The following is a 25,387-nucleotide window of genomic DNA, read 5'->3' on the forward strand; positions in this document are numbered from 1 at the left end:
CTGAAAGCGTCATACAGGATATCAGTAGATGTAATTTTTCATTTTATGGAGGGTTGGGAGTGCAATAGAGGGCATTCATGGAAGTTGAGAACAAATGCAGTGAAGAAAGGGATGAGAGCTAGATTTTTCTCTCATAGAGTCGTTTGTGATCAGAATGGAGTACCAATAAATGTCATGTGTGCGAGTAGTATGAATGAATTCAAGAACATGTATTACAGCTGGTACTGGTGATATGCAGTCTCCCTCGATGAGTTCCTGATGTTCTTTGGGGGGAGGGGGGGGTTGTCTTAATAATAACAATAAAATGATCTTTTATAATTATGTATGAGTGCAAATGAAAATAAGTACAGTAGACTATTTCATGAAACGTATTTATTTTTCTTTGAAATGAAAAAAAAGAGTAAAAATTATTGATAGATAAAAAAAGTACAAATAAACAAAGAGTACGCATGCCTCTAATGGGCTTTGTTAGGGTGCACTGGTATGAAATATATGAAATGCTACAAATGAAATGGATGAATTCATGAATATTTTTAGTGTTCCCATTATTTACATGAATGAAATATTTATATGTTTGATCTCTTGAAACAGGTACAGATACATTTCCCCAACATTATTTTTTTAAATTACACTAATATTATCATTATTGGAAATCTTTTCAGTTACTTATAACTTTCATTATTATTGTTTTATTTTTTGGGAAAAAAAAAAAAAAAAAACTGTATACATTTAAAGTGAGGAAAAAATATAAACACCTGTAATTAAGACAATTAGCCAGTTCTGCCATACAAGACACTCCATTTAGTTAAACCAGAACAAAAGGCAAAATCAATAGTAAGATTTTAAAAAATTCATATCTGCAGATAAACACTAATAATCCAGTCTATATGACTTGGTTCTGTACATAAAGGATATATTTGAAATTTCAATTTACATTATATATATTTATATATGAAATGTCCAATATTCAGTATGTAACAAAAAATAAACATCTGTACAAATGGCTTTGTTTGAGGACAGCTGATGCTCCTTTCACGTTTTGGGCAATTCAACCACCTGCCTTCACAATTCTCAGCAAAATATTACTGTAAGTTGCTATTAAGTCTGCGAACTACAGCAACCAATCATGATTATCTGCATTACGTGAGATCATTATCATCTGATTCTGCATCAAACACCTATAAAAATAAATAAAATGTTATTTTCAAGTATCAACACTAGAATTCTTGATTGAACAAAATCATGTTTTAGTTGACTGAATCAGTTGACATTTGCTCAAGTAAACTGTCCCTCCCCCACCAAGGTGTTTTAATTTTCTTAATATTTCAATTAACATAAAAAATTATTTTCATAAGTAAATTTATATAATGTTGAAATAGGTTTTGATATAATTATTCATTTCGAAAAAAAAAGTATGCTGCTAAACATAACTTGGAGTTTTCTCTTTAAAAATGCATAAGGTTTGTCTTTGATTTCAAAACATTAGCTGTGAAGGTGTTTTAGTCTGGATAAATGCTCTAAATATGATTCAACTGATTTTCTTGATTTCAGTTCGTTCTAAAATCAATAATAGTTTCCAGTTTCTCTTTTCCTTCTCTCTTATTAATTCTTATATAAAAAAACTTCTGATAACCTCATTTCCATCTGCTTCAACTACATGAACCAGCAAACTCCATCAATAGTGGCATACACAAGAGTGGAGTGCACATCACCATAATTGCATGTGCCCTCACCCATTCTTCAACACTATGAAAAATATAGGCTAACACATACAAAACATCCAAACAAAACCAGACATGAAAACATTTAATTTGCAACACTTTTCTACTTCAAACATAAATGATATGCACCAATATGTGGTATCATCCAAATTCCAACCTCCTCATCCTAATGAACCTCAGCTAACAATTACTGCAAATTATGCATACTTGTCTCATCAACATTTGAATTATTAATAATAAAAAAAAGCACTAACATAAAAAGAGAATATGCAGACTCTGAAAATCATGTATTATAAGTCTGCTAGTGCTTCTACTATACAACCCACAGGCTGCTTGTTCAAATCTCATTGCGATACAAATATTTGTAAATGCCTTTAGATGGTAGATGATTCTAAATGCCCAGCATGAAACTGTCACACTCATTAGGTTTATTGAATCAATTACAATTTCGAGGAAAATAAACTTTAATAATGTTAAAATTATATGTTTCAACTTTTACATTAAGTTCGTCTTCAGAAATACATACAATAAACACTAATTAAAGCAACTAGATATCTTAAAAACTTTAAGATAGTTGACCTGTCTTTATTGATGTAAACTTATCAAATTTCAAGCAATTAATAGCTGTGATTTTCATTATTTTCATTTGGAGAGTTAGATGAGCCTAAATTATAGTAGTTGGTACTTAAGGCAATCTGAGAGAGTGAGTGTTGCAGGGTAAGTGTTTTTACCAAATTTATAAAATTTAAGACCATCATTCTGATTTAAATTTGGTTGTTTTATAAAGGTATCACAAGCTTCTTTAAATTATCCTTTGTACCACATTCTTATTTGATGTTAGTGTTATGTGTGACATTTCAGTCAGTCCTTTTTTAATATCCATTGTGCATCAAGTTTCACTATGAATGGCAAGATACACAAGTACATCTACTTTGGTAAGAATGTAAAAGGAAAGGGGGAGAGAGGATTTGCTAAATAAATGTTGATTTTGTCATCATCGTCATCATCATCAAATTCCTGCTACGTACCCTCAAGGGGTTTACAGGATATGATAGTACTACATGAAAAAAATTACATCATTATTAATTTCCTATCTACAATTTTCCTCCAAATCAGTTTGTTACTTGTCAAGACTCCAACATTATCAGATATTGTATTTCTATCGTCTAAGGCAATTTGTACCGTATCAATCCACCTATATCTTGGTCTTCTTCTGGGACGTTTTCCTGCAAACCTGGCAGAGAACACTTGTTTTGCTAATCTTTCCTCGCCCATTCTGTTTAAGTGACCATACCACCTGAGATTAGTTCTGCTAACGCATTCCTGGATGCTGACAATGTCAAGTTCTTTCCTAATATCCTCGTTTTTAATATGATATTGCCATTGATGCCATCTGTTCACACCTATAATCTTTCTCTGGACTCTCATATCTATGGTCTCTAGTCTTTGGTCAAGTGTTTTACTTCTTCCCCAGCTCTCAGATCCATAAGTTAAAACTGGTTTGACCAATGTCTCGTATACAGCTAATTTAGTGTTCCGATTAATTTCTCTCTTATTCCATATGAATTTATTAAATTGACTTCCCACCATACCAGCTTTGCTGATTCTGTTGTCTATTTCTATACTTAATTTACCATCTTCAGTAAAAATCATGCCTAAATAGCTGAACTGTTTTACTTGTTCCACAGGTTCTCCATTCACAACACAGTTGACATTTTCAATGATTCTGCCTTTTCATTGTCTTTGTCTTTTTTATTGCTGACTTTCATACCATATCTATTACAACAGCTATTCAATTTAGTCAGAGAATCTTGCAGACTTGTAGTGGATTTATTTAGAAGTATAACATCATCTGCATAAAGCAAAGAGCTGACATTAACATCTCCAATTTTGATATCATGTTTAATACCACTTTCCTTCATAATATGATCCATACAGATAATGAATAACAGAGGGGATAATGTACATCCTTGTCTCACACCAGATTTAACATTAAATCTACTTCCTTCAATTCTAACTGCTGACTTACAACTCAAATAAAGACTAAGTATTGCATGATATAATGTTCCATTGACACCATATAACTGCAGCGTATTGAATAGCTTCTCTCTTGACACCTTGTCATATGCCTTTTCCAAATCGACAAAACTTAAATACAGATCTTTGTTATATTCCCATGCTTTCTCGACTATTTGTCGTAAAGTGAAGATCTGATCCTGACAGCCTCTATTTGGCCTGAATTCAGCTTGTTCTTCACCAAGCTTTTCTTCCACAATTCTTCTCAACCGTTTCACAAGTATACTTGCATAGATCTTGCCAGGAACACTCAGTAGAGAAATACCTCTGTAATTCTCACATGCAGTTTTATTTCCCTTTTTATATATGGGTACTATGAGAGCTCTACTCCAATCATCGGGAATTCGTCCCTCTGTCCAGGCCTTCTGAACTATGCAGTGCAGCCACTGTAAGACTTTTATACCTACCATACTTAAGCATTTCTGGTCGAATATCATCTACTACGGCTGCCTTTCCACATTTCAAGCCTTTGATGGCTTTTTCTACTTCAAGTATGGATATGTATTCCTGACTGCATGCCTGGTCAGTGTTTTTTACCACTGTGCTGTCATCACTGCTTGTTTCATTTAGCAGTTTTTCAAAGTAATTTCTCCATACTTCAAGGATATCTTTTTTCTCCCATTTTCATGTCACTTTTATCATCTCTAACTCCTTTTACAGCACTCTTTCCGCCATTCCTAAGCTTCTTCAACAACCTCCAGAATATTTTGCCACCTTCTTGATATTTATTTTCTATATTCTTGCCAAAGTCCTCCCATGACTTTTGTTTAGCTACTTTTACACAGTGTTTAGCATTCTTGCATTTGTCTCTATATTCTCTAAGAGCACAAGCTGACTTATTTGACAGGAACTTTTGATATGCTTTTTTCTTTTCCTTCACTGCCTCTTTAACTTCCTGTGTCCACCAGGGAGTTCTGACTTTTTTATCCTTACAGACAACCTCACCACATGCCTCTCTGGCAGAATCAATCAATGTTTTCTTCAGAGTTTGCCACTGAATCTCCAAGGTTTGATTCCTGTTCTCAAACTGTTTCATTTTTTCTTCAATAATCTTTGTGTATTTTAGTCTACAATTCACATCTGAGAGCTGCTCAACTTTTATTCGCTTTAAAACTTTCTTACATGTTATTCTTTTCAATATGAAATTCAATTTTATCCTGCTCAAGACCAAATAGTGATCACTTCCAATTTCAAATCCTCTGTACACTCTGGTGTCCTGCACCAGGGTGAAAACATCACTATCAACAATAACATAGTCAATGAGACTTTTCTTATTCCTAGCCTCTTCTCTCCATGTGAATTTGTGCACATTTTTTTGTTGGAACATGGTGTTAGTAATAACCAGTCCATGTCATGAGCAGAAATCCAACAGATATTTGCAATTATTATTAGCTTTGCTCTTTTCTCCAAATTTTCCCAAAATATTTTTGTATGTCTCACAATCATTTCCTACTCTCCTATTTCGATCCCCAACAAGGAACAACTTTTCATTTTTCATTGTGTCAGTTGCTTTTTCTAAAGCTTCAAAAAATTCCTCCACTTCTACCTTAGTAGAACCTTCTGTGGGACCATAGGCACAAATAAGTCTCATTGTCCAGTTCCCCATTCTCATATTTTCCCACATTACTCTACTTGAGAGACATTTTGTATTTATTGCTCAGAAAGATCCCACCAGTTTTGGTCTTTTTTGTTTCAGTCACCCCTATTATGTCGATCTGGTACTTATCTAATTCATCAGCTAGCTCCATTTCTTTGCCATTCAGGCTTCTTACGTTGATAGTACCGATCTTTAACTCTGGTGATGTTGAGTTGGGGTTTGTTTTCAGATTTGTTCCAGTAGCTGACTTTTTGCTGTTCGCCCTGGTTTCCTGGCGAAAACAACGGGGGCATTGTTTAACTGGGTGACGCCCCAGCCAGAAGGTGCTTAAGGGTCAAAGCTGTATAACTGAGAGGAGACCTCCACATAGCCTTTAAAGGAATGCGGAGAACCGACCAGGGCTTCTGACCTAATGTCCAATCCTCACCTTCTCGTGGTGCACCCTGTTGGGTATCTACTTTGATACTGAACGAACGAGGATGGGCTGGCAATTTGGGATTTAGCCGACCAAATTGTATTCTTATTGGTTAAACCAAAATAAAAAATGATGGTACAACATGACAAAATTTCATGCCGGCTGGGGCGCCGCCCGGTTAAACAAGGCCCCCGTTGTTTTCGCCAGGGAACCAGGGCGAACAGCGAAAAGTCAGCTACTGGAACAAATCTGAAAACAAACCCCACCTCAACATCACCAGAGTTAAAGATCAGTACTATCAACGTAAGAAGCCTGAATGGCAAAGAAATGGAGCTAGCTGATGAATTAGATAAGTACCAGATCGACATAATAGAGGTGACTGAAACAAAAAAGACCAAAACTGGTGAGATCTTTCTGAGCAATAAATACAAAATGTTATATTCAGGCAATAACAATCAAGGAAAAGAAGGAGTAGCCATAATATTCAACACAAAATACGAGGCTAATCTTCTTGAATGGCAGGCAGTCTCAATTAGAGTAATGTGGGCAAATATGAGAATGGGGAACTGGACAATGAGACTTATTTGTGCCTATGGTACCACAGAAGGTTCTACTAAAGTAGAAGGGGAGGAATTTTTTGTGGCTTTAGAAAAAGCAACTGACACAATGAAAAAGGAAAAGTTGGTCCTTGTTGGGGATCTAAATAGCAGAGTAGGAAATGATTGTGAGACATACAAAAATATTTTGGGAAAATTTGGATAAAAGAGCAAAGCTAATAATAATGGCAAATATCTGTTGGATTTCTGCTCAGGACATGGACTGGTTATTACTAATACCATGTTCCAACATAAAAATGTGCACAAATTCACATGGAGAGAAGAGGCTAGGAATAAGAAAAGTCTCATTGACTATGTTATTGTTGATAGTGATGTTTTCTCCCTGGTGCAGGACACCAGAGTGTACAGAGGATTTGAAATTGGAAGTGATCACTATTTAGTCTTGAGCAGGATAAAATTGAATTTCATATTGAAAAGAATAACATGTAAGAAAGTTTTAAAGCGAATAAAAGTTGAGCAGCTCTCAGATGTAAACTGTAGACTAAAATACAGAAATATTATTGAAAAGAAAATGAAAGAGTTTGAGAACAGGAATCAAACCTTGGAGATTCAGTGGCAAACTCTGAAGGAAACATTGATTGATTCTGCCAGAGAGACATGTGGTGAGGTTGTGTGCAAAGATAAAAAAATCAGAACTCCCTGGTGGACACAGGAAGTTAAAGAGGCAGTGAAGGAAAAGAAGAAAGCATATCAAAAGTTCCTGGCAAATAAGTCAGCTTTTACTCTTACAGAATACAGAGACAAATGTAAGAAAGCTAAACAGTGTGTAAAACTAGCTAAACAAAAGTCATGGGAGGACTTTGGCAAGAATATAGAAAATAAATATCAAGAAGGTGGCAAAATATTCTGGAGGTTGTTGAAGAAGCTTAGGAATGGAGGAAAGAGTGCTGTAAAAGGAATTAGAGATGATAAAGGTGAAATGAAAACAGGAGAAAAAGATATCCTTGAAGTATGGAGTAATTACTTTGAAAAACTGCTAAATGAAACAAGCAGTGATGACAGCACAGTGATAAAAAACACTGACCAGGTATGCAGTCAGGAATACATATCCATACTTGAAGTAGAAAAAGCCATCAAAGGCTTGAAATGTGGAAAGGCAGCAGGAGTAGATGATATTCGACCAGAAATGCTGAAGTATGGTGGTATAAGAGTCTTACAGTGGCTGCACTGCATAGTTCAGAAAGCCTGGACAGAGGGACGAATTCCCGATGATTGGAGTAGAGCTCTCATAGTACCCATATATAAAAAGGGAAATAAAACTGAATGTGAGAATTACAGAGGTATTTCCCTACTGAGTGTTCCTGGCAAGATCTATGCAAGTATACTTGAGAAACGGTTGAGAAGAATTGTGGAAGAAAAGCTTGGTGAAGAACAAGCTGGATTCAGGCCAAATAGAGGCTGTCAGGATCAGATCTTCACTTTACGACAAATAGTCGAGAAAGCATGGGAATATAACAAAGATCTGTATTTAAGTTTTGTCGATTTGGAAAAGGCATATGACAAGGTGCCAAGAGAGAAGCTATTCAATACGCTGCAGTTATATGGTGTCAATGGGGCATTATATCAAGCAATACTTAGTCTTTATTTGAGTTGTGAGTCAGCAGTTAGAATTGAAGGAAGTAGAAGAAGATGGTTTAATGTTAAATCTGGTGTGAGACAAGGATGTACATTATCCCCTCTCTTATTCATTATTTATATGGATCACATTATGAAGGAATGTGGTATTAAACCTGATATCAAAATTGGAGATGTTAATGTCAGCTCTTTGCTTTATGCGGATGATGTTATACTTCTAAATAAATCCGCTACAAGTCTGCAAGATTCTCTGACTAAATTGTATAGCTGTTGTAATAGATATGGTATGAAGGTCAGCAATAAAAAGACAAAGACAATGAAAATAGGCAGAATCATTGAAAATGTCAACTGTGTTGTGAATGGAGAACCTGTGGATCAAGTAAAACATTTCAGCTACTTAGGCACAATTTTTACTGAAGATGGTAAACTAAATATAGAAATAGACAACAGAATCAGCAAAGCTGGTATCGTGGGAAGTCAATTGAATAAATTCATATGGAATAAGAAAGAAATTAGTCGGAACACTAAATTAGCTGTATACAAGACTGTGTTCAAACCAATTTTAACTTATGGATCTGAGAGCTGGGTCAGAAGTAAAACACTTGACCAAAGACTAGAGACCGCAGATATGAGAGTCCTGAGAAAGATTAGAGGCGTGAACAGATGGCATCAATGTCAATATCATATTAAAAATGAGGATATTACGAAAGAACTTGACATTGTCAGCATCCAGGAATGCATTAGCAGAGCTAATCTCAGATGGTATGGTCACTTAAATAGAATGGGAGAGGAAAGATTAGCAAAACAAGTGTTCTCTGCCAGGTTGGCAGGAAAACGACCCAGAGGAAGACCAAGATATAGGTGGATTGATACGGTACAAAGTGCCTTAGACGATAGAAATATAAGATCTGATAATGTTGGAGTCTTGACAAGTAACAGACTGATTTGGAGGAAAATTGTAGATAGGAAGTTAGTAATGATGTAATTTTTTCATGTAGTACTGTCATATCCTGTACACCCCTTGAGGGTACATGGCAGGAATTTGATGATGATGATGATGACTCTACTTGAGAGTGACTTCCATTCAAGAAGATTAGCCTCGTATTTTGTGTTGAATACTATGGCTACTCCTTCTTTTCCTAGATTGTCATTGCCCTGAATATAACATTTTGTATTTATTGCTCAGAAAGTTCTCACCAGTTTTGGTCTTTTTTTGTTTCAGTCACCCCTATTATGTCGATCTGGTACTTATCTAATTCCTCAGCTAGCTCCATTTCTTTGCCATTCAGGCTTCTTACGTTGATAGTACCGATCTTTAACTCTGGTGATGTTGAGTTTAGGTTAGTTTTCAGATTTGTTCCAGTATCTGACTTTTCGCTGTTCGCCCTGGTTTCCTGGCTAAAACAACGGGGGCCTTGTTTAGCCGGGCGACATGAAATTTTGTCATGTTGTACCATCATTTTTTATTTTGGTTTAACCGATAAGAATACAATTTGGTCAGCTAAATCCCAAATTGCCAAACCATCCTCATTCGTTCAGTATCCAGGTAGATACCCAACAGGGTGCACCATGAGAAGGTGAGGATTGGACATTAGGTCAGAATCCCTGGTCGGTTCTCCGCATTCCTTTAAAGGCTATGTGGAGGTCTCCTCTCAGTTATACAGCTTTGACCCTTAAGCACCCCTTGGTATGAAGTTTAAAGTTGGTTTGATGCTTTCATTAAGTTCTTCATATTTTTTGTTAGCATACCAAAACAACAACAGGCTGAACCTGTTGTTGTTTTGGTATGCTAATAAAAAGTTCAATATGATATCGATTTTCTTTTTATTTATATTCATTTTTTAAAAAGATGGATCTAATCCATTGTGCTTCTGTTTTAAATTCCTTTTATTGGAGCAAATTGTTATTGCATTTTTTTAGGGTATTTATTATCTCTGGTTTCTGTGCTAGGTGGTGTAGGAGTCTATATGTACATATTGACTGTTATGCATAGGTTTGTGATATATGCTAAATGAGAGATAGCCTAACAAAAGGCAAGTTATGAGTGTATCCAAGAATGGTAAGGAGTTTTGTTTTTTGATTTTTGTTGTGAATTGTATATGCTATGTTGTTTGTTTAAATTTCTGAGGAATGTGTTCAAGGTTTGATGACCACGGGACCAATATGAATAAGTCATCTACATATCTAAACCAAACCTCCTACTCATCCAATTCCTGATTGTACCCTCAGCAGGATATTATGACATTGAAGTGTTACATCATTACTAACCTCTTATCAACAAATCCTATATTTTTTCTTCTAAGGCACTTCTTACTGTATCAATCCACCCAGATCCTGGACTTCCTCGCTGTCTTTTTTCTCCCCTCCTGCCATTCTTGCAAAAGTGTTTTGCTAATTTTTCCTCACCCACTCTGTTTAAGTTACCTTACTACATGATATAGTTCGCCCACTGATTAGAGATCCTTCGACACTTTTGCGCATCTCAGAAAAAGGAGACTCCATTCCGATAATAGGGATATCAGTCTGTATAATGGGATGAGTTGTTTATTATTACTGGTCGGAAAATTAACTTCTCTTTTATGATTATTGTAGTTAACTATGTTGCTTATATAACAGTTGGAAAATTTTACCTATAAAGCACGTGATTTCGCGTGTTGGCGACCAATTCAGACGTCCTTCATTTCTTTCTCCCCTTCAGCATGAATCGACTATTCTTGGAAAGACGTGAAGCAAGGACCTACAAACGGTGGACGAACTATATTCATTTTACTGACACATTCCTGAATGTTAACAATGTCAAGTTCTCTCCTAATATTCTCATTTTTAATATGCCATTAGTTCACTCTACTAATCTCTCTTAGAAACTCTCATATTTGTGATCTCCAGTCTTTGATCAAGTATTTTATTTTTAGAAGCTATGTTAGCCCAGTTCTCATATCCATATGTTAAAAATGGTTTGAACAAACTCTTGTGTATACAGCTAGTTTAGTGTTTTGACTAATTTCTCTCTTATTCCATGTAAATTTATTCAGTTGACTTCCTACCATACCAGTTTGCTAATTCTGTTGTCCATTTCCACATTTAATTTGCAATCGTTACTAAAAATTGTGTCTAAATAGCTGAAATGTTTTACCTATTCTATCAGAATCTTGAAGATGATAAATGTTCAATGCTGGATCTTGAATATCATCTGTATATTATATTCAAATGTATAGCATAAAGCTTTCAGAATAAACTACAAGTTTTAATGATACTTTTTTGTAGACACTTCATAGATATTTCAATCTTTTAACACATACTGTTGCTGTAGCTTAGGCTTCAAATTTACACCATATTATTACAATATTGCAGATTATAAATGATTGCAGCAAGTTTTTTTTTTTTTCAAAGGAAGGAAAGTAAATTACATTCACTTTCATCCTTATTTTACCCAAGCACAAGTAAACAGAAGTTTGCACATGATATCGTCATAACTAGACTATACAAAAACTAAGCTAAGAAAATCAATCTTTGCGATTTCCTTCTCAGTGAAAAAAATTGATACAGTTATCTCTAGTCTTGTAAATAACATGGTGATGTCATTTTGTTACTAGTATATAGAACACTTCTGCCATGAGCTAGCTCTCAGTATCTCCATGGATCTAGTTCCTACCGATGAGATCTCGATAAAGATCAAAACCCATCTAACACAGTGATCCTTTCAGTCACATGGCATAAATGTGTGAGAAAGAAGTGTGTGTGTGCGTGCTATGCATTATGAGATACTATGAAAACTTATGTGAAGTCTCTCTAGACATGAAATTCACTCATTAAAGTAATTTGCATGCAAACTGTTTGCTTAATGTAGGATAAAATAAGGATGAACACAATAATATAATTTCATGTCACATATAACCAAAATCTTTATTGTGGTGGATAGTTATAATATCTGTGACAAGCACTGACAGTGTACATGAGAAAAATGATTAAAAAAAGTGTGGTAACCCTTGTATCACAGGATATAAAAATTTTGTGAATACTCAATCAAATTGCCACAATTTTACACTTTTACATTCGAAGATGCTATATATTTGCAGAAGATTACTGGATCACACATTAATATTTTACTAATATTTTATGAGCATCAAAAACCAGGTTCATGTGAAATTAAAATATGAATATTAATTCATTTTCAGGTATAAACTTACATTCATGAGGTTCTTAGGTCCTATGGTAAGATGCAATTCCTCATCTCCATCATGATTATCAAAACTATCATGAAAGGATGAATTTATGAAGGAATTTTTCAGATTAGGACTACCCAGAGATGGACTTATTCTGAAAAGACAAAATACTTCACATTTTGAATAAAGTCAAAATCATATATATATAAAGAAAAATATTAATTTTCAAATAGTTCTAAAATGCTCAACACCAAAATGTAATTAAACTAAATAACTGCTATCAAAGGTGAAGAAAAATCATATCAGCTATCAATACTTTCTCTAAAACACATTCACACTGGATGCACTCACTACTTCAAAAGGCTAACTGTTCCATTCACTAACTGCTCTGTGAGAGCAAAAATCTAGCTATCACCCCAATCTTAACTTCCACACATATGCCTCTGTCATATAACAAAAAAGTTCATCAGTCAATATCCTATAACATGCTTTCAGAAGTTTATAGACTTTTATTGTATCACCCCACCACCTCTTTCTTCTGTTTATAAGTATCTGCAATCCACATACTCTCACAATCTACATTCTGTAATCCCAATAACATCTTTGTTACTTTTCTTTGCACCCTTTTCAAAACCTCTTTATTCCGCCCAAACCTAGGAGAGCAAGTCTGTATAAAAGAATAATAAATGTGTGGTCATATTGAGGCCATGTAAAGAGGCAAAAATGACGGTCATATAACTATATTTGTATCAACAACACAATTATTCTGACTTGTATTTGCTATTTTTGCAATGCGATGTTGGAACTTCAAATTCCTATCCATAATAACTCCAAGATCCCTACTTTCACCAGTTTCTTCTATCATAATCTTGTCAATATAATACTGCTATTGGAAACCTCAACATGCCAAAGTGCAAACCTTTATACTGAAGAATACTGAATTGGCAGCCATTATTTCAAAAACAATTGAAAATCTTCTATCAAGTCCTTCCTAATATCAGTAATGTATACACTGAATGTATAGACAACAATGGTCCAATAACTGAAACATGGGATGCACCTGAAATCTGATGGATTCCCCCCCCCCCACATACCACTTTCTGATACCTATACACCAGTCACCCACTTATCCAAGTCAATAGTTTACATTCCAATCTCATATTCTCCAGTTTATGCAACAGCTTTCATCTGGTATTCCATCAAATGCCTTAGCAAAGTCCAACAGTAACAGTATCATTCCCTTTATCCAACTCAGCAATAATATTATTGCTGAGTTGGATAAATTTTGCTCATATTATAAAATATGAGCAAAAAACATGCCCTTCTTTTAATAAACATAAGCTGTTAATCCATTTCTATATGCAAGTTCTTGCCAACTTCTTTAAAATCTTCACCACTGCCCCAGAGTTACTGATAGATTAGTAATTAAACACATTGGTTTTTGAACTACCCTTGTACAACATAACTATTAGACATGAATACTGATCATCTCTTTCTTTATATTTACTCCACAGTGTTTTCTTTTTTTGCAACTCCTCCTTTATATTGCTATCCATCCATCCACTTAATCGACACTTAGTTTATCCTTCTAATCCAGGATATGCAGTCTGATACCGCTTCTCTTAAACAATAGCTAACCACTTCCTCCTGATAGAAAAACTTCAATTTCTTGTTTGTCTGTTTTATTTTAATACACAGCAAAATCATTATTCCACTATCTTCATCATTTCCTGGTATGTACCCTTAAACACTGTGCAATATTATGACAGTGTTACAAATTCAAATTCCAATACTAGCTAACTATAACCAATTTCACTTTTGCTTTTTAAAGTACCTGAAACTGCACCAGCCCATCTTCTGAATTTGACTTCCTTCTTGATTTTTGCTGCCCACCATGTTTACACAAAATACCTCTTCTGCTCATCTATCTTTCTTTTCCTCTTTCTTTCTCTCCCCCCCCCCCCCCCCGGTGACCCCATGTACAAGAGGTAAACAAAACACAACTTGATGCCTTTAATATAATATAGCTTCAATGTTATCATTGTCAAATTCCTGATATGACCCTTGAGATGTAGAAGATATAATGATAGTAATACATGAAAAAAGTTAATTAATTACTAACTTCCTATCAACAATTTTCCTCCAATTTAACCTATTATCTCTCAAGACTTCAATTATTATATTCAAATATTTTTGTCTTCTCAGCCACCTCTTACAGTATCAATCCACCTAGATTTTGGTCTTCCTCTAGATCTTTTTCCAGACATCATGGCAAAAAACACTTGTTTTGCAAGCATTCAATCTGTTTAAGTAACCATACCAAATGATTCTATAAATGGGTTAGCTCTGCTAACCCATTCTTGAATACTCACAACAACTAGTTCTTTCTTAATATCTTAATTTTTAATAAGATGCTGCCATTGATGCCATCTGTTTACCAAACTAATCTTTCTCAGAACTCTCTTATGTGTGATCTCCAGTCTTCAATCGTTTTTTTTTTTCTCAGAACTAAATACTTTGCATGGAAGGTCATAATTTTTTATTTAATTTTTTCTATACTTTTTTCATAAACCGTATCAATAAAAGTAATAATTAAAACTCCTTTATTACCTGGCTAGGTTATCTCCAGATGAAGGCCGCTTCTGTAATTTCCTACTTCTGCTTGCAGGTGTTGAATTAATTAATTTTTCACAAGGGCTGTACCTAATTTACATAAAATAATTGAAAGTTTAAAAAATATTTTTTTTTCAAGCAGAAATTAAAGTAATTTAATTTACATTAAGTAACATAATAAACAATGCCTTTTTCAAACGAGGACAAAAAGATTCCAATTTACTCTAAAAAAAAAAATAAATAAATATAAAAAAATGCTATGTAAAGCTGAACTTCAGAACAGCTTGGCTTAGAACTTTGTTTTCTAGTGTTCTTCTTCTCATTATTATTATGTGACACCTCCAAGGAGTCCAAAGACTCATTGATGGAGGGCACCCACTCAACAACTCTCCATCTCTACCATTCAATCCACCAACTACAGCGAACCTCATCATCTACACCAACGCCATCTACTACTATACCACCAACATACACCTACCCAATGCCACCACTAGTATTTTCACAGATAATCACAAACATCCATGCCCACTGCAAGATTCGAACCTGCAGCCTTTTGGCTGGAGAGCAGATATGCTAACCACTCAGCCAACCAGGCCAGCTTTATTTCTTCTTTTTCCTTTTACAATAGTACAATAAATCCTCCAGATCCTAATTTACACTTACACATAGACCTACACTTCACCATGCAAGTATTTGGAACCAAATTTGACAGTATAGATTGTCCATGTCTGTACATTGTGTGTGTTCTTCCGACTAGTTTCCCTGTTTTGAGTTAGCTGGTCTCCACCTCTATGAGACCAGCTAACTCAAAATTTGATTGAAAACATCTGATAAATGTTTCTCATGTCATAGACAGGATTTGAACTCAGGTCTTTTCAACCAAATGCTTATCTAACCCAAATGAGCTACAGAGGCTCATTTTTTAAATAAATATAATAAAAGGGTTTACTTCTGAACTGGATAACCATAGGTTTGGTACCCCACTGTTTTCACCATCAATTTCCTAATATGCGCCTCAAGTGGTGTACAGATTACTATGACAACTGTACCAGTTCTACACAATTAGGTTTATATAAGCTTGACATATAGGAATGTAAGACATGACTATTAATATATAATGAATGGATTTAACTTATGTATATATATTTATTAGTATAAAATTTTCACCCTAGTATGACTAATCTTCAGTATGACTTTCAAATTAAACAACAAGAACAGAAACCAGTATATTCAACAATGACACACATGAACTGCATGTACATGATGTAGAGCATTATGGTTTAATTATATTAAGGTTCTAGTAAAAATAACTTTAACAAGATTTAATAACAAATAGCTCATGAAACTGAATGTAGTCTAAATGTTCAAGATATGTCTGTTCAACAAAACGATAATTCACAAGGTATTTGATACACTCTAGGATAAGCTAAAGGCAAAAGTTTATCTTTAGACAACATTTCTTAAAAGATGTCGAGTGGCCCAGGTAATACCTACACAGGTTAAAAGAAACCTTTAGGTCTCCCAAACTAAACAGATTTATGCACAGGCCAGTAGATGGGTACTCATCCTACAGCTATCCAAAGCCAAAAAATGCTTACCCTTATTAAATAATGAATTAAATATGTTCGTAATAGACTAGTTGCAACTCTATTCTCAGATTTATTAGAAATAGTGCAGCATATTTCAGTTGTTTCTGCATACAAAACATTTGCTGCTATACAGGAAAAGCTCATACCAAAATTTAATTATTTTATTAGTTGTCATCAACCTTCTCTTTATCCAGTGGTAATCCTCAAAAGACAGTCATTTATATTTCAGGACCACCTCTTACTACTTAAGAGGCCATCCTGAAATGCTAAGAAGAGCAGCAAAGTCAGGAATAAGAAGGCTTCCCACTAAGAAGGATATTGAGGAGATTATTGGAAATGAATTAACCTCCAAAGTAGCAAAGTTAAAGCAGATTATTAGAAACAACGTGGAAATCACAAAAAGTTGAGCAGCATTTGAATGAACATAGGGAGGAAAAGAATAAGCAGCAGAATAAGAAACAACAAAGCAAGGAATCAGGTAATTAACGTTGATTGTAAAAAGAAGGATATTATTTGGCAAGGATGACTCTATAATAAAACATGCTGTTGATGAGTGGGTTATAACTTCAAGTTTTCTCGGAGCAAAAATTAAAAACATAGCACATGCAACTGAAAAACAGAAAAGAAAAGTAAATGGGATTGTAATTGTGAAAAATACTAACTTAATTAGCAATAAGTTCAGCATGAGAGGGGATATGAAAGGGTTGTTGGAAGCAGTGAGAAAGTGAAAATTGTAAGTATATTACCTCTATATGACAAAAATGAATTAAGAAGAAGGAGCTATGATGGCAAACGATTCGATGCATAGGCTGTGTAGAAGGAATGGATGCATGTTTTTGGATGTGTGGAGTGAGTATGAGGGAAGATTATATTTGTATAAGAGGAACTGAATGCATTTGGTATCAGGAGTCTTGAAAAACTAATAACTGGTATGAGACTTAACACAGAGTGTCAGGGAAACTAAATGATAATGGGAGGAATGGTGAGAATATGCGTGTGTCTAAGAGTGACAATGTTATGTAACTGTGTTAATGATGGGAATGGACATTATAATGGAAATTATTACGAGGAAAGAATGATTTTGAACTTCGTGTTCATCCAGTTTGGACCCATCAAATATGTGTAAAGATGTCTGCATATATAAGGCATTAGAGAAGAACAGAGATCTGCAAGTGCCCAACTACTTCATGCAGACTACAGACAAGAGTACATGCAAGTAGCTTATTATGTCTGTACACGAATACTATCAGAACAAAGTGGTAGAGTTTGTTGCCTTGGTGAATACGCTGGGACCTCAGATTGGAGGCATTAGTGAGACAGTTAGTATGTCAGAATCAGACATACTAACTGGTATCAGGTATAAAGGGTACAGTATTTTAGGAAGGATAGACAGGATAGGAGAGGAGGGGACATGCTGCTAATGATACCGGATGACTTGAATCCAGTTAGTGTTCAGGCCTATGATTGTAATACTAGTAACAGTTTTTCACGTGGCAGTGAGTGTGAAGCCATCTGGTGTGAGGTGGAATTTAAGATCAAATACATAGTGGGGTATTGTTACAGACCTGGTGGATTGATTGCTAGTGATAAAGAAATGCATCACCAAATAAAAACGATGGGCAAAAGAAAAGAGTAATCGTAATGGTGGACTTTAATTTTCAAAACATTAATTAGGTAGCAGTAAAATCTCATGAGAAGAATGAAACTGAATTTATTGAGATGTGAAACAACTTTCTCAAGCAGAATTTCACAGAAGGAACTCGAGGTCAAAGAGTGTTAGATTTGATTATAGTGCCAGAGGGTGTTTCAGTTAACGACGTGACTATTCTGCCTCTGGTTGGTGACAGTAATCATGTAGTACTCACTTGAGAAGTGGCTAAGTTTATGAATGTTCCATTCAGGAAAGGTTGCATGCCGAACTACACAAGCAAGAAATTATGACCAACTGGGGAGTATACTGAGTTCAGCGCAACAGTATTGGTTGCTGGATGAAAAGAATATCGACAATGCATGGGAAGCATCTAAAAAAATACTTAAATGATACAATATCAGAATGTGTCCTGAGAGTTTGAATAATAAATAGGGTAGGAGTCATATGAAAGCTGATTCATAAAAGGATGATGTGGAAAGGATACAATGTGCATATGGATGATATCTGTTAAAAAAATTATAAGCTGCTAGAAGAGTCACAACTATTGTACAGAAAGCTAAATCTGAGTACAAAAAGAAACTAGTGCTGAAAGCTAAAGATAATCCCAAAGAATTCTATTGATAGGCTGCAAGTAAAAGAAAGGATGAATATGAAAGAATAACTCTGCTGAATGCAGATGGTGTGAGGGTGACAGATGTGGAAAAGGCTGTTCAAATAATGAGTGCCCATTTTGCTAAAAGCTATAAACCTGGTGTATGTAACATTGAGTTCATTGCTACCTCTTCACTGGATGAATAAATGAGGAGAAGGTACAAACTAAATAAGAATTCAGCAACAGGGGCTGATGGGATATCAGCCCCTATTGCTGATGAGAAGAGTGTTCAGCTGAATTGGCTATTCCTTTAAGCAGACTATATAATTTGGTATGGTAATCTCATTGCACAAAGGTGATGCAAAGACCAACATATCCAACTATTGACCAATCACAGTATCTCGAGAGTGGTGATGAAGATTTTGGAAAAGCTGATTAGGGCTTGAATTCAGAAATGGGTTGACAGAGAATCTGTGCTTTGCAATGAACAGCATTAGTTTACTAAGGGAAGGTCATGTTTTAGCAATCTGCTCACATTCTGTAATAATGTTACCAGTGAGCGAGACAAGGGGAATGGATATACCATAATACTTTTGGATTTTGCTGAGGCTTTTAACAAAATACAGCATGGAAGACTGTTGCATAAATTGGAAATTATGGGTTTGGATTATAAAATATTAACATAGATAAGAGGATGGCTGACTACATATCAAAAAGTGATATACGGAAGATTGAGTGTGCAAAATATAATTTAACCAGTGGTGTACCACAAGGATCAGTCCTTGGTCCACTGTTATTCAATCTGTATATTAAATGACACTGTGAAGGATTTGACAGGTGACATACAGCTATTTGCTCATGATGATGAAGATATGGTAATCAGGAATGTGGCTGATATATACTACTTGCAGAATGATTTGAATAGGCTGGAATTGTGGGTATGAAAAAAATGGATGTCAGTTCAATGTCAGTAAATGTAAAGTCATGCACTTTGGTGTGATTAGATATCATATTACAGTGGTGGGATTATGCTAGAAGAAACTGATTAGGCTAGGGATCTTGGAGTGTTAGTAGATAGGAAGTTGAAATTCACGGACAATGTAGCAAAGATTGCAAATACAACTCAAAAGATAATTGCAATGCTGAAACGAACTTTGACATGTAAAGACAAGGATGTCATTTTGCATCTTTACAAGGCCTTGATAAAGCCTCACTTGGACTATTGTGCACAGATCTGGTCTCTGGTTTCCATTGTGATTCTGATACAGTGGAGAGTGCACACGAGAGCATTAAAAATGATATCAGGATTGTGAAATACTGATTATGAAGACAGACTGAGAATAATAATAAAAGACCAGATTTTGCATTACCATGAAGTCATTCTATTAATGAACTTTTCTGGCAGTTAACAAAGTACTACGTGATATATTTTAGATGTCGCTAACTGGCTTCAGTTCCAAATAGCACAATACTTTTCAATGCCAAATCTCCTCCTTTTCCTCTCAATTTGTCTTATTCAGAAATATGGGCTATGTGAAATATAGTTGGGAAATTTTGGGAATATAACAAGGATCTGTATTTAAGTTTCGTAGATCTGGAAAAGGGGTGCTTAAGGGTCAAAGCTGTATAACTGAGAGGAGACCTCCACATAGCCTTTAAAGGCATGCGAAGAACCGACCAGGGCTTCTGACCTAATGTCCAATCCACACCTTCTCGTGGTGCATCCTGTTGGGTATCTACTTTGATACTGAACGAATGAGGATGGGCTGGCAATTTGGGATTTAGCTGACCAAATTGTATTCTTATCGGTTAAACCAAAATAAAAAATGATGGTACAACATGACAAAATTTCATGCCGGCTGGGGCATCGCCTGGTTAAACAAGACCCCCGTTGTTTTCGCCAGGGAACCAGGGCGAACAGCAAAAAGTCAGCTACTGGAACAAATCTGAACACACACCCCAACTCAACATCACCAGAGTTAAGGATCAGTACTATCAACATAAGAAGCCTGAATGGCAAAGAAATGGAGCTAGATGAGGAATTAGATAAGTACCAGATCGACATAATAGGGGTGACTGAAACAAAAAAGACAAAAACTGGTGAGATCTTTCTGAACAATAAATACAAAATGTTATATTCAGGCAATGACAATCAAGGAAAAGAAGGAGTAGCCATAGTATTCAACACAAAATACGAGGCTAATCTTCTTGAATGGCAGGCAGTCTCAAGTAGAGTAATGTGGGCAAATATCAGAAAGGGGAAATGAACAATGAGACTTATTTGTGCCTATGGCCCCACAGACGGTTCTACTAAGGTAGAAGTGGAGGAATTTTTTGATGTTTTAGAAAAAGCAACTGACACAAAGAAAAAGGAAAAGTTGGTCCTGGTTGGGGATCTAAATAGCAGAGTAGGAAATGACTGTGAGACATACAAAAATATTTTGGGAAAATTTGGAGAAAAGAGCAAAGCTAATAATAATAGAAAAATATCTGTTGGATTTCTGCTCAGGACATGGACTGGTTATTACTAACACCTTGTTCCAACATAAATAGCAGAAATTCACAAATTCACATGGAGAGAAGAGGCAAGGAATAAGAAAAGTCTCATTGACTATGTTATGGTTGTTAGTGATGTTTTCACCCTGGTGCACGACACCAGAGTGTTCGAGGATTTGAAATTGGAAGTGATCACTATTTAGTCTTGAGCAGGATAAAATTGAATTTCATATTGAAAAGAATAACATGTAAGAAAGTTTTAAAGCGAATAAAAGTTGAGCAGCTCTCAGATGTGAACTGTAGACTAAAATACACAAAGATTATTGAAGAAAAAATGAAAGAGTTTGAGAACAGGAATCAAACCTTGGAGATTCAGTGGCAAGCCTTGAAGAAAGCCCTGATTGACTCAGCTAGAGAGGCATGTGGTGAAGTTGTCTGCAAGGATAGAAAAATTAGAACTCCATGGTGGACACAGGAAGTTAAATAGGCAGTGAAGGAAAAGAAGAAAACATATCAAAAGTTCTTGGCAAATAAGTCAGCTTGTGCTCTTAGAGAATACAGAGACAAATGCAAGAATGCTAAACACTGTGTAAAACTAGGTAAACAAAAGTCATGGGAGGACTTTTGCAAGAATATAGAAAATAAATATCAAGAAGGTGGCAAAATATTCTGGAGGTTGTTGAAGAAGCTTAGGAATGGAGGAAAAAGTGCTGTAAAAGGAGTTAGAGATGATAAAGGTGACATGAAAACGGAAGAAAAAGATATCCTTGAAGTACGTAGTACTGATAAATGAAACACACAGTGATGACAGCACAGTGGTAAAAAACACTGCCCAGGCATGCAGTCAGGAATACATATCTATACTTGAAGTAGTTAAAGCCATCAAAGGCTTAAAATGTGGAAAGGCAGCAGGAGTAGATGATATTCGACCAGAAATGCTGAAGTAGGGTGGTAAAAGTCATACAGTGGCTGTATGTTCAGAAAGCCTGGACAGAGGGATGAATTCCTGATGACTGGAGTAGAGCTCTCATAGTGTTCCTGGCAAGATCTATGCAAGTATACTTGAGAAATGATTGAGAAGAATTGTGGAAGAAAAGCTGGGTGAAGAACAAGCTGGATTCAGGCCAAATAGAGGCTGTCAGGATCAGATCTTCACTTTACGACAAATAGTCGAGAAAGCATGGGAATATAACAAAGATCTGTATTTAAGTTTTGTCGATTTGGAAAAGGCATATGACAAGGTGCCAAGAGAGAAGCTATTCAATATGCTACAGCTATATGGTGTCAATGGGGCATTATATCAAGCAATAATTAGTCTTTATTTGAGTTGTAAGTCAGCAATTAGAATTGAAGGAAGTACAGGAAGATGGTTTAATGTTAAATCTGGTGTGAGACAAGGATGTACATTATCCCTCCCCTCTGTTATTCATTATCTATATGGATCACATTATGAAGGAAAGTGATATTAAACATGGTATCAAAATTGGAGATGTTAATGTCAGCTCTTTGCTTTATGCGGACGATGTTATACTTCTAAATAAATCTACTTCAAGTCTGCAAGATTGTCTGACTAAATTGAATAACTATTGTAATAGATATGGTATGAAGGTCAGCAATAAAAATACAAAGGCAATGAAAATAGGTAGAATCATTGAAAATGTCAACTGTGTTGTGAATGGAGAACCTGTGGAACAAGTAAAACATTTCAGCTACTTAGGCACGATTTTTAGTGAAGATGGTAAATTAAATATGGAAATAGACAACAGAATCAGCAAAGCTGGTATGATGGGAAGTCAAATGAATAAATTCATATGGAATAAGAGAGAAATTAGTCGGAACACTAAATTAGCTGTATACAAGACAGTGTTCAAACCAGTTTTAACTTATGGATCTGAGAGATGTGTCAGAAGTAAAACACTTGACCAAAGACTAGAGACCGCAGATATGAGAGTCCTGAGAAAGATTAGAGGCATGAATAGATGGCATCAATGGCAATATCATATTAAAAATGAGGATATTACGAAAGAACTTGACATTGTCGGCATTCAGGAATGCATTAGCAGAGCTAATCTCAGGTGGTATGGTCACTTAAATAGAATGGGAGAGAAAAGATTAGCAAAACAAGTGTTCTCTGCCAGGTTGGCAGGAAAACGACCCAGAAGAAGACCAAGATATAGGTGGATTGATAAGGTACAAAGCGCCTTAGACGATAGAAATATAAGATCTGATAATGTTGGAGTCTTGACAAGTAACAGACTGATTTGGAGGAAAATTGTAGATAGGAAGTTAGTAATGATGTAATTTTTTAATGTAGTACTATCATATCCTGTACACCCCTTGAGGGTACATGGTAGGAATTTGATGATGATGATGATGATATGCATTCTCAACTGCTAATTTCAAGGACACTTTCTGAATTAATCAGCAGTGTCTGGTGCCAAAAGCTGGTTAGAATTAGAATATAGTTTCTTATAGAAATAACTTGCTATTTTTAAGATTTATTTCTCTGCTGTTTGTGGATTTTTTTGTTTTTGTTCTTTTAGTTGGCTGATCCATCTCTTGCTAGAAGACATTCTCTCTTTTTGCTATTTTTAGGCTAGTTTTATTTTCCAAGGCGTCCTTCCTTATGAATGCAGTGCTAGCATTCCACCAGCATTTATAGGTTGCCTTAGCATGGACTAAGGCACAAAGGCAAAATGCTTGGGTGGCGTTTGTTTTCTAAGTAGTCCGTGCTAAGGCCATCGTGAATGCCGGTCAGTGTATTCCTGCAGGCTCTCTGGTCAACTTATTTTTACAAACTTTCATAGTTTCTACATTCAGCTTTGAAATAATGCTGGATCTAATATCCACTTTACTGCCATATATAGTAATTTCTTTTCATTTATATTTTAGCCTAGGTAAGCAATGTATTTTCATAACTAAGCTACTTGTATTCAGAACAAATGATAGCACATCAAGCTGCACACTGGAACTATGAAAGTTTGTAAAAATAAGTTGACCAGAGAACTTATGGGAATACACTCACTGGCATTATAAGTTACTTATCTCTACTTGTGCAATATTTGCCTGCTGCAATATCCCTACTTGCCCACTTTTGCAATATAGCTTCCAAACTTCAACAATTGGCCTTCATTGCTTTAGCAGTAAATGCAAAACAATCAATCAATCTAAATTTCATCTCTCTCTCTCTCTCTACCCATCATCATCCCCAAATTCATAGCCTTAATAATTTCACATCCAATTTGAGTTATGTAATATACAGCTTGAGGTCTTTTCATTCCAAAGTGTATAACCTTAAACTTTGCCAATCTGAACTGAGCATTATTATCTTTTGCCAAAACTTCCAATCTATTTAAAGCATCCTGCAAAACTTCTATATCATCTCTACTAACCTCCCCTGTTTAGCACCATCAGAAAACAATTGAATATTCCCTCCTAAAACTTTCCTTATATCATTAGTGCACAAATTAAATGGCAGCAGCCCAACTACAGAACCTTATTGCACACTGCTAGTCATCATTTTTCTCTTGGATTCTACTGTCATATACTATTCATGTCAGATCATCATCCACTTTCTTATACACATAACCAGCACTGTATCTATCCATCATGTCTTCTAATTGATGAAATAGGTTTCTGTGTGGTATTTCCTCAAATGCTTCTCTAAAGTCTAGCCATATCATGATGAAGTCATTTTTCTCATCTGTCACTTTGCTGTAGAAAATGAATAAATTAGTAAGACAAGATCTCCGCTTCGCAAAACTATGCTACTCCCCATAGAGTATCATATTCCTATCCACCTATTCCTGAATTTTCTCTTTTAATCAATTTTTCCAACTTTCACTACCACTCTTGAAATAGTAGTAATTTGCTATCTTTGTATTGGATACTTCATGTACTAAAACTATTTTACCCTCTTTCCACTCTCTTAGGACCAGTGCTGAGACAAACATTCTAGTTAGGGAACTGCCATTTCTCTGCACATTCTCATAACACATGGACTGCTATCCCTTGGCTATAGTCGCACTGTGATTTCTTAATATCCTTCTTAATCTACTTATATTCTCACATCATCCTGTCAGATGTCACTTGATTATCCCCACCCTTACAAAGTGATCACTATATAATCCAATGACTTTTTCTACTTTTGTTATGTTCCTACCATTCATTAAATTTTTTCATCCACAAAGATTAATTTTCCTCAAACTACTACTCCGTCAATTTCCTCCCATAATCTGATTTCACCTTCCGTGTTTACAAGATTGCTGATCCCATTTGTCTT

General features: G+C 35.4%; 1 protein-coding gene across 3 annotated transcripts in view; it reads right to left on the reverse strand.

Moving 5' to 3' along the window:
- Positions 1 to 357: 357 nt before the first annotated feature.
- Positions 358 to 25,387, reverse strand: part of LOC150108050 (membrane-associated tyrosine- and threonine-specific cdc2-inhibitory kinase-like) — a 187,397-nt gene continuing 162,367 nt past the window's right edge. For all 3 annotated transcript variants that reach the window (XM_090415547.1, XM_090415546.1, XM_090415548.1), the window contains 3 exons: positions 14,775 to 14,867; positions 12,189 to 12,318; positions 358 to 1,178 (listed from right to left, as the gene is read on the reverse strand). In XM_090415547.1, the coding sequence (XP_090271673.1) occupies positions 1,140 to 1,178; positions 12,189 to 12,318; positions 14,775 to 14,867 (262 nt within the window). In that variant the 3' untranslated portion in view covers positions 358 to 1,139. The remainder of the gene's footprint in view (positions 1,179 to 12,188; positions 12,319 to 14,774; positions 14,868 to 25,387) is intronic.

This window comes from Typopeltis vanoorti, chromosome 3 (genome assembly GCF_054136105.1).
Source record: "Typopeltis vanoorti isolate ZY-2024b chromosome 3, IOZ_Tvanoo_1.0, whole genome shotgun sequence".
Lineage (NCBI taxonomy): Eukaryota > Metazoa > Arthropoda > Arachnida > Uropygi > Thelyphonidae > Typopeltis > Typopeltis vanoorti.